General features: G+C 31.6%; 1 protein-coding gene across 1 annotated transcript; it reads right to left on the bottom strand.

Moving 5' to 3' along the window:
• Positions 1-1293: 1293 nt before the first annotated feature.
• LOC25486322 (coiled-coil domain-containing protein 158) lies at positions 1294-5187 on the bottom strand. Its single transcript, XM_013607592.3, has 6 exons — positions 4834-5187; positions 4623-4734; positions 3630-3703; positions 2916-3542; positions 2139-2219; positions 1294-1678 (listed from the first exon to the last, which is right to left on the bottom strand). The coding sequence occupies exons 1-6, from the start codon at positions 5050-5052 to the stop codon at positions 1583-1585; spliced, it is 1209 nt and encodes a 402-aa protein (XP_013463046.1). The 5' UTR covers positions 5053-5187; the 3' UTR covers positions 1294-1582.
• Between the last annotated feature and the right edge of the window lie 6015 nt (positions 5188-11202).

The following is an 11202-nucleotide window of genomic DNA, read 5'->3' on the forward strand; positions in this document are numbered from 1 at the left end:
ATTAGGGAGTAGTTTTATCTTGGTTTCTTTTTGTTTGCTGCTGAGATTTATGGCAGCAGGTCGTTAACTTTGTATCCACTTTGAATGGTTTTTCTTGACACACCTTGTGTTAGATGAACCATTTTTTATTAATAATATTTCATTCTAACTTAAAAAAAATCCATATTTTAGTCTGAAGAGTACAAACATGAGACACTTTAGCTTTTTAAGTTACAAATGATACCTTGGTAACTTAAGGGTGCAAAGTATCTAAGAGAACAAGACTACTAATTTAAAGGACGTCTGTAACTTTGAGACCAAATTAAAGAACTTACAAAATCTAAATCAAAATTAAATTTTAGGAGGTTTGATTTGCCTTTTTTAGGCCAAATACCTCCCCGGATCATTTAAGTTTCATGTTTGTTTCAGATAAATCCTTTAAGTTTCTAAGGTTTCAGATAAGTCTTTTAAATTTGAAGTTTGTTTCGGATAGATCCTTTAAGTTTCGAGTTTGTTTCAGATAGGTCCTTTCTATCAACCTCCGTTAAGCCAAAGTTGATTTCATAGAAAGGACCTATCTGAAACAAACTCGAAACTTAAAGGATCTATCTGAAACCTTAGAAACTTAAAGGACCTATCCGAAACAAACTCGAAATTTAAAGGATTTATCTGAAACCTTATAAACTTAAAAGACATATCTGAAACAAACGTGAAACTTAAAGGACCCAGAGAGGTATTTGGCATTTGGCCCCTTTTTTATAGTTAAGGTTTAAGTTAAGGACAAAACCTTGAGAGAATTTTCTTATGTTAGTTCTATACTTTTTTTTATCAACCAAAAGTGAGAATGACACTTGGATCACAATATATTGGTCCAAGTTTTATTAAATTCTAGGGGGATTTGATTTGCATTTTTTATAGTTAGATTTGATTTGCCATTTACGCAAAATAATCTTTAATTTAGACAATGCATGTTGATTCAGTTGATAAGAAGTTGATTCATCCACAAGATCGTGATTTTAACTCACATTGTCAACATGAGTATCTCTTTGGTATGTTAACATTCACTGAATCGTAAGGTCTACCCTGACTCTGATGAGCTTTCGGAGTTCAACTCACCTAAACTTTTTTATGAGGATTTAAGGATGTTATATTGAAGGTAACTTTTGTATTAAAAGAAAGTAACTTTATATTGAACTTTCAATTAGGTCCCTAAATTTAAGGATTTTTTTGTTTAAAAATCTAATTTAAAATTGTTTGGTTCAAAATTCCATTGCTCAGAGTATTCAAAGATAAAAATAAGTAGTCGGACTGCAGTGATTGCTTCTGTCTCGGACTGCATTTCCAGTCAAATCTTGTTATAAGTGCTCAATTCAAGTTCCCATCAACAAGAGTAATGGACAGTAATATGAAACTATACATGACACTTCTGTAATCTACATGACCAAAAATATACATGACACTAATGTTAGTTCCAAGTGGTGGGAATTTAATCCAGCCAAAGAGACTCTCATCAAACATGATTGATTTCTGAAAACACTTGTTAAAGTGGTGAGGAGACCTTATTTTGGCCAAAGAGACTAATCTACCACAAGGCAGCTAATCACTATTCGATTGAATCCTCCCAGGAAAAGACATCCAAGTTTAGTTTCCGATGACTCTTTGAACATGATTGCGATGATTGCTTTCTAGAAGAGAAGACCTGATTATTTAAAAGAAAACAAATCAACTTTAACTAAAATGATAATAAGATTAACATATCCAATGTTTTCCTTAAACGAATAATGAATCAAACTACTCTCTAGCTAAAAGGCTGATCTGATACATGATTCAGCTCGAAAGTGGTATTTCAATGCTAATTATACAACAACAATGAACTAACCTATTCCAAACAGAAAGCTCACTAATCACACATAATTTACACTGAAAGCGCACCATGCAATAAACAAATACAAAACTGAGTGTGTTTGGAAATATGGTAAAGAGAGCTTAACGTGCGGTGAGTGTAAAGCTACTAGTTGTAGCTGCTTTTGGTTAGACGTTAGGCCGCACCGTGAAAACCGATGGTTCCAAACACACCATAATATCTACTAACAAGTTAAAAATAAACAGAAATATGTCATCTTTCATCCGGTCCTTAAAGATGACTTTAGTTTTGGAACCTTGAAGTTCGAAGAGAACAGTTTGGGAGTCTCAGTGGTGGGAATAATTGGGCTTCCTTTCCTCTTCAAGCTTCTTTTCTCCTGGGCAACAATAACATTCATGGAAGGGAAAACAAATAAAATCATAAGAAACACGTTGATTTTAAAGTTATAAAAAGAATAAAAAATATCTTGGTGAATATTCATAGGAGGAAGGAACGGGAAATGGTAATGAAGAGTATCATTATCAACTACTAGAATATAAGATAGCGTTGAAGCTATTTCAAGATGGTCAGTATAATGCAACTCACTAATTCGGGAATAGGCATAGCTGACTATAACTATATCAGCTTGGTATGTGAATGTGAAATGCATTGAAAATAAAGCAGAATTTACCCCACAGGTAACAAGCACATGTTTATAAGCGTACCAAGTTTCAAATGAAAAGTATAAATCACAACAAAACATACAGAATATAGATTTTAATCTTACTAAAATATAGCACAAATCTTAATCTTAAATAATAAACAAAAATAAATTGACGTGTTCAAAGTGAGTAATATTCATTGTAAACAAACAAACAACATTTAATACAGAGAGCCCTGTGTTCGTTAGACTAAATACACAGGGTTTATGTCAAGACTATAACAGCTTGCTCTTGTGAAATTTCATCTCGAATAGTATGTGTTTTATTTTAGAAGCATGCAATTCTACAAACAACAGAATCCTGAGAAGAGTATCATTTAATATATTTAGTATGGAAGATAAGCAGATAGCAAAGAATGGGAGATGAGATACCTTTTCTGAGAAATTTGTGGATGTGGAAGCATGTTCATCAGGAGTAAACGAGTCTCTATCTTTTTTCAAGGTGTTGTTTCTTCTACTCCTGCTACTCTCAACTTTTCCAGAGTCACTAGTACTTGCTGTGCAACGATTTAAAAAGGGTTTAACGTGGCTGCTCTTCAACTTTCTTAAAGATTCCAATTCCGTTGAGAGTCCTGATATTTCCTTGTTTAATCTTTTTGTTTCCGCATCCATATCAGTCACTTTACTTTCTAACTCTGATATTCTACTATCCTTTTTAATATTTTCAGACTGCATTTCTTCCATGCTAGAAACAAGTATGTTTATCTTCTCATTTGTCTTTTCTACTTCTTCTTGTTTACTTCTCAATTTCTTAGTGTAGTCAGTCTCCATTTTATTAAATTGATTCCACACAAAATTCTTTTCTTGCAAAAGCGCTAATAACTCAGAATCTTTTTCTGCAACAAGCTTCTCACATTCAGCTTTTACCCTGCTCAGTTCATCTTTGGTTTCATCAGGACACTTTTCTTTCTCTGCAATTTTGGAAGAAGACTTCTTCTTCCCACTACTTGAGGTTCCTTTCTTTCTCTTGTCAGTATCCTTCAATGCCGTCCCTTGGTCCTGTTATAATGTGACTTCTCAGCATAATGACAAATAGTAATGACTATAATGACTAATGAAATGCATAATAAATATCAGAAAACATACTTCTCCATTCGAGGATTTTTGAGAAAGGTAATCAAACCCGGCTTTAAAATCCTCCAAATCATCCTTTGTACTCTCTGCAGTCAAAAGATAAGTGAATATGAAGCCAACAAAGCTATTTATAACAATATAACCTCAGCAAATAGTTTAAAAGCTGAAACGGAAAACACTAAGACTTTGTTTGGCTCCACGTTGAATTTACTAATTTCGCATCCAAATGCCAATTTGGAAGTGATATTGAGAATCTAACTTTTCAAGCTTCAGCCCAAACGTACGTTCTAGGCTATCCAACGGTGAAAACAAACACTGGCTAAAAACTAAAAACCGATCAAACAATAAGGTATTTCACCACCAAAGCCAACTCTTACAGTTATGTAGTTACTAACAATAGTGAAATGCAAATACCTACAAGTGTGCTACAACAGTCAGTGGTATGTCTTGAATAGAAGACCTATCAGTGGCCATTCCAAGATTGATAGGATAATTTCACTTTCTAAGCCAAGGTGAATCACTGACACAGACAACGGACACTGACACGTCGACACTGATAATAATTTGACATAATTTCACTAATAGTGAGACTCCGGCACACCTTCTATCATAAGTGTAGGTGCTACAGAGAAGGTAAATCTTACTGTAACTGGTCACATAAACCTATCTCAAACCATTTAAAATAACAAACAATAATCACTACTATACTATTTTATAAAACAATCCAACAAGAATAAACAGGACTAAGAACAATACATTACGACCTGTTTTCTGCTGCTTCATAATGTTTTCCTAACTTTCTATACAAATATTCAAACCAATAAGGAACATAACATCAAATTAAGAATCAAACACCAAGAACAAAAACAACAAGACAATTTCATCTTAAAAACATAAAAACACAAACTTTCTTTTCTATTAAGAAAAATCAAAGAGACCCATCAAAAAACAACCTATTTAAAAACCAACCAATTAATAAAAAATATGAAAGAAAAAGGAACATACCCAAAACCCATTTCAAAATAGAAGCTTCTCTATGCTTAGAACCCATCATCAAATCAGCCTTGGCTTCTTCAAGCAACCGTTTCTTCTCTTCAAAAAGCAAAAACGTATTCATCTACAACACAATTTCAAAAACCTATTAAAAAAACCAATTTTTTTTTCAAAAAATAAAATAAAATTTGAAAAACCCTAAAAGTGAAATTAATCAATTTACCTGAGAAATTTGATCCTTATAACGTTGAATATCAGAAGCCCAACGTTGATTCTGCAATTTTAAGCGATCTTGTAGAAAGTTCTGTTGATCAGCGAATGATTGAAGCTGCTTTTCCTGATTCTTCATCATCTGAACCAAAGTGCTGAATATTTTTTCCCAATTTCCACGCTCTACAGATTCTACGGCATTTGAAGGATTTGGTTTCTTCGATTTACGCATCGCGTGATGCAGAATAGGAGAAGAAAATGAATAAGCGATTTTGTAATTCAGAAGAACTGAAGAAGAAGAAGCAGTGAAAATTTCAACGGTCGACTTTTGGCGTTTTCAGTGAGAAACTTTCGAAATTAAAAATGCTTTTTTTCTTGCTCTAAAAAAAACAAGTTACACCTAAATTTATTTAAAATTTTACAATAATACCAAAATTGTCATCTTTCTGTAAATTTTTAAAAACCCATTTTTTATGATCATTCTGAACTCTTATCCCCTTTCATCCACAAATCACCATAGATGTGCAATCAATATTTGAATCAACATCTTTATTATTGATTTTCGATGAGTTTCTATTTGTTTATTGTTTGTTTTGGTATGAGATATGCCTGATTTTAAGTGAGAGGTTAGTGTAAATTAAGTTTACGTGTATGTATATAAAAGGGGTTAGTGTAGTTTACGTATCTAGGTTAATGTAAATTCAAGTTTACGTATGTTCAATTTAGGTTAGTGTAAATTCGGTTTACCTACGTTCAATCTAGGTTAATGTAAATTAAGTTTACTTATGTTCAATTTAGGTTAATGTAAATTTAGTTTACGTATGTATATAAGAGGTTAGTGTAAATTCAGTTTACTTACTTTCAATCTAGGTTACTGTAAATTCAGTTTACTTACGTTCAATCTAGGTTAATGTAAATTAAGTTTACTTACGTTCAATCTAGGTAATGTAAATTAAGTTTACTTATGTTCAATTTAGGTTAATGTAAATTCAGTTTACTTACGTTCAATCTAGGTTAATGTAAATGAAGTTTGTAAATTCAATTTACTTACGCTCAATCTAGGTTAATGTAAATAAAGTTTACTTATGTTCAATTTAGGTTAATGTAAATTAAGTTTACTTATGTTCAATTTACGTTAATTTAAAATTTTTATTTTAGTTAAAGGGTATATTAGTCATTCTGAGGTGTAACTTGTTTTTTTTAGGTGTGACTAGCACCGGTCATAATAAAGTTATGAAAGAGTCTTGTTAATGAGTATTTATTGAGCCACTCTTTAAAGATTCTCAATTTTTTTATTTAGAGGTTTTTTTTTTTTCACAAATCAAAATGATATATATTTAATAACAACGATGATACACCCTGCACAAGACATGTAAAAAGTGAATCACCGATCAAGAATTACAAAGTCCAGGTCCCAAATAAAGAGAGGCACCATCCAAACAGTCGAAAAATTACCCGTGAACACCCATATAAAGGATGAGGTGTTTCCACCAATCATAAGAACAATACATAAAAGAGGGATGATTTGCTTTCGAGAAATGATATTTGTACAACCATTTTCGAGAAATGATGTTTTGTAAATTTAGTTTACGTATGTATATAAGAGGTTAGTGTAAATTCAGTTTACTTACTTTCAATCTAGGTTACTGTAAATTCAGTTTACTTACGTTCAATCTAGGTTAATGTAAATTCAGTTTACTTACGTTCAATCTAGGTTAATGTAAATTAAGTTTACTTACGTTCAATTTAGGTTAATGTAAATTCAGTTTACTTACGTTCAATCTAGGTTAATGTAAATGAAGTTTGTAAATTCAATTTACTTACGCTCAATCTAGGTTAATGTAAATTAAGTTTACTTATGTTCAATTTAGGTTAATGTAAATTAAGTTTACTTATGTTCAATTTACGTTAATTTAAAATTTTTATTTTAGTTAAAGGGTATATTAGTCATTCTGAGGTGTAATTTGTTTTTTTTGGATGTGACTAGCACCGGTCATAATAAAGTTATGAAAGAGTCTTGTTAATGAGTATTTATTGAGCCACTCTTTAAAGATTCTCAATTTTTTTATTTAGAGGTTTTTTTTTTTTTTTTCACAAATCAAAATGATATATATTTAATAACAACGATGATACACCCTGCACAAGACATGTAAAAAGTGAATCACCGATCAAGAATTACAAAGTCCAGGTCCCAAATAAAGAGAGGCACCATCCAAACAGTCGAAAAATTACCCGTGAACACCCATACAAAGGATGAGGTGTTTCCACCAATCATAAGAACAATACATAAAAGAGGGATGTTTTGCTTTCGAGAAATGATATTTGTACAACCATTTTCTAACAACTTTTTGACAACTTTTTATCTCATACTCACATTATCTTCTTATTCTCTCTCTTCCTTTTTCTCTCTATTATTTTTGATCAATCAAAGAAGAGAAAATCAAAGTTGTCCAAAGAGTTGTACCAAAAAGTTGTTCAAATATCACCACTCTTTGCTTTCACCCACAAGAAAGAGTTCAACTTTACTTTCTCAAGGAGGATATAAGGATGTAAGGCCGCATTTTTAAATATACGGTTATTTCGATCCTTCCATAGAACCCAAACACAAGCATACCAAATAGCTTTAAAAAAAGAATGAGTGCACCTTGGTAGTCCTGCCATATAAGCAAACTGAAGATGATGATCACGAAGCTCACAAGGAGACACCGAAGATAAGCCTAAGAGTGTATGAGGGTACTTGTTAACATTTTTCATAATAAAAAGGGTAACTTTGTCTTCTTTTATTCAACCATAAGATATTTCATTTTAGCTAATTTTCAAATCTATTAAGAATTTAGAATTTTAGTCCATTCAAACAAATTGACCTCATTTCTATATATTTTTGTTTCCATAAAGTAATAAAAAAAATTATTGTTATTATTTTTGGACCACTTTTATAAATTATAAATTTTTGGGCCAAATTTGAAGTGTCAAATTGTAATTTTTGAAAATTTTGAGAGGTCAATCTGTAATTTTCACAAAAAGTTGTCAATTTTAAAATTTTGAAAAACATGGGACCAAATTGCAAAATTGGAAGAAAAAAATATATAAGAACGAAGAAATTTGAAACTTCTATTTGTAGGTGTCATATAAATTCTTTAAATTTAACTAGTACAAAACATTTCATAAATTTCCGTCATTTTGATAATTCTCCAAATTAATCATCCAAATAATAGAATTTACGTAGAAGAATTTAAATTCCTCAAAACATTACATTACCCTAAAATATTCTTTCATCCAAACACACTCTAAATTTAACTTGGACAAAACACTCCATAAATTTTTATCATTTTAAAAATTCTCTAAATTCTCATCCAAACAATGGAATTTCCTAAATTGATTTGAATTCCTTCCAAAAAATACATTACCCCAAAACATTCTCATATTCAAACACACTCTTGTTATATGAGAACAATCATTCTTAGGATATGGTTTCAAGTAAGTTGGGGGGGTATTTTGTTCTGATGAAAGAATAAGAAAGAAATATCCAAGCGGGTGAAAATGGTGATGGTGATGAAAAGAAAAGGAAAAGAAAGGTTCAAAGATTTTCTTGACAGATCAAAATGGAATTCAATGAAAAGGAAGGAAAATGTTAAGAGAATCAAACAAAGGAATCAACAAAAGGGATAGTGTGTGGAAGAAAGAAAAGAGAGTGTTTGTGCATACATTGCATATATTAGAATAAATGCTCTCTTGTTCTTGGATTATAAAACTTTGCCGGGATTTTTAATGTTAAGAATGTTGGCGGGATTAAAAAACACTTGTTCCACTAGGTCACTAGGAACTTTTAGTACAAAAATATCTTTACGACTATCATTTGACAACGTCCTAAATTGCCTCCTTCAATAAGGCACCGAATGTAATCAACGTAGTTGATTTTGGCGATAACTAAGATGAGTTGCGCATAATTTTTTTTCTTCTATACAACTCTTATGCCCTGAAGGAAAAGAAAGCAGTGGTCTTTTCACTGGATTTGTGATCTGTCTCAATTCGTTGGGAGTAATTTTATAAATGATAGTATAGATACATGTAATTAAGGAAAAGTTGCAACACACTTTATTGGAGGAACTTGTATCCAAGGTTTATCATTTGAGTTTCAACCACTAGGTCGTGTGGAGGACATCTTCTTGCGACATCAAGATCAAGGTTAGTATGAACTCTAGCTAAAATTGTTGAGTTAGCGTGAAACTTCCACAACTTTACAAATTTTGTACGAAACCATATGTAATACCAATAACGCCGTCATCATCATTTTTCGGTCTCTTCAAAAACACATATTCCAAATATGATGTGCTATATGGAATCCCACAACACTCTTTTAATCGAACCGACAGTAACCTTGTCGATCGAAGTAACACTTACTCTTAGTATTTTTCTTCATGTACCGAATGTTTTACTTAGTGTTGTTTTTTGCCTTCTGCAATTTGCAGCATTGCAAATGTAGAACTCACAAGTGTGAGCAACAACAAGCGAGACATGATATGAAATTGTTTGGAATTTATAAGATCAGACTTAGTGAAGATAAGATCATTGCCACCCTTTTCCTCTTCTTTAGTGCAGAAGAGTTGTATAGAAGGAATTTTTTGGCCCTAGAAAACTCATCACGGTCATCGCAAAAATTGGCAACGTCGACGACATTTGACACCTCATTGAATGAAGCAATCTGGACATTATCGAATGATAGATATAACGACGTCTCATAGTGCAATTTATAGTGACAAAGTGAATATACCATGTTTTTAAATCCCGCCAACGTTCTTAATGTTAAAAATGTCGATAGGATTAAAAACCATGTGTTCCACCAAGTCACTAGCAACTGTCACATGAGACATTATCATGACTATCACAACGTCCCATATTGCAGCATTCAACGAGGAAGTGAATGTTATCAACGCTTGTTTATTTTTGCGATAAATGGGACAAGTTTCCCGAACCATTTTTTTTTTCCTGCACAACTCTTATGTGCCGAAGCAAAAGAAAGTTGTGGTCTTTTCATTGAGTTAGTCACCTGCCTTAATATGTTGCAAACAATTGGGTAAATGATAATTTAGATGCAAGTATTCAAGGAATAATTGCAACACACTTTGTATCAAAGTTTTATCATTTGGGTTTCAACCACTAAGTTGTGTGGATGACATCTTATGGCACGGAATTAAAATTAGTATGAACTCTAACTACATAGATAGACTCTTTGGCAACACATATTCCAACTATGATATGCTCTATGGAATCTGCAACTTTGCTAATGTAGTAGCTGGTGTGAGCAACAACGAGACGTGATATAAATTTGTTTGGAATTTACAAATTTGAATTTGGATTTTGGAGTCAAGTTTGCATTTGTTATAATGCGCGAATTGAGAATCAAAGTATTGGTCAAAGATTATTGATACAATACAAACCAAAAGAAAAAAGGTTTCTTTTTTTAAAAAAATAAATTACGAAGACATTAAAAATGATTGTAATCATTGTAAAAATTAATGAATTATTACCTTTTTTTATTAGAAAATACCTTGCACACAGAAAATTGGAGGAACAAAAAACTAAGAATGATTGCTCACCTCAAGAGAAAAAGAAAAGATTAACATTTTACAATCATATCATCTAATAGATGTTATTATACATGTAATAGATGTTATTTAAAAATAAAATATTAATTTTTTTTCTAAATAAAAAAGATTTACTAACCAATATTTTCATGATTTATGGTGGGTGTAAATTAGTTTTGATGAAGCCTATTTTTTTCTTTCATAAATATACCTACTATTTCAAACTTTTTATGTGTAACTTCCAATCAATAATAACAGTATTTCAAGTAAATAATAACACTGTTTAAGATAATAGCATTTCTCATGTTCCATATATAATCCAAGTTTGAAATAGTGTAACTTCTAATCATAACCTTTTGAATGTCTCCATGTCCACCTTTCAAGATAATAGCATTTCTCGTGTTCCATATATAATCCAAGTAGTGGCAAGCATAATTAATTCTTTTTTTTCTTACCATTCTTGCCTTTAAACATTTAGTTAAAAATACCAAGAATTGCTATGTTATCGAGGCGTTCACGAAGGTAAGCGTACCAGTGTTTCTAGCATCTCGGAAGAGATATGAGTTCTATTTCGTGGATGATTAAGTGTGTTTTGAAATAAGAATGTGAAAGAGAGATAAGGGAACACACCATAGTTTGAGACTAAAAAGGTTATAATGTTACTCTTCTTCGTAAAATAGGTCCTATTTTGATGGTATAGCTCCCGTGAAATCAAAATCTATCAATTTTAGGAAAACTAAAACCCTAATTAGGGTTTGGTAAAATAGGGAATTGAAAGATCGACGGAAAAGGGGGAA

Source organism: Medicago truncatula, chromosome 2 (genome assembly GCF_003473485.1).
Source record: "Medicago truncatula cultivar Jemalong A17 chromosome 2, MtrunA17r5.0-ANR, whole genome shotgun sequence".
Lineage (NCBI taxonomy): Eukaryota > Viridiplantae > Streptophyta > Magnoliopsida > Fabales > Fabaceae > Medicago > Medicago truncatula.

Excerpts from the sequence above, each read along its gene's own strand:
- LOC25486322 (XM_013607592.3), bottom strand. The coding sequence starts at position 5,052 with ATGCGTAAATCGAAGAAACCAAATCCTTCAAATGCCGTAGAATCTGTA. Across the intron at positions 3,704-4,622 it reads TATTTTGAAATGGGTTTTGG|AGAGTACAAAGGATGATTTG; the intron begins GTATGTTCCTTT and ends TTTTGACTGCAG. Across the intron at positions 2,220-2,915 it reads CCACAAATTTCTCAGAAAAG|GAGAAAAGAAGCTTGAAGAG; the intron begins GTATCTCATCTC and ends ATTGTTGCCCAG.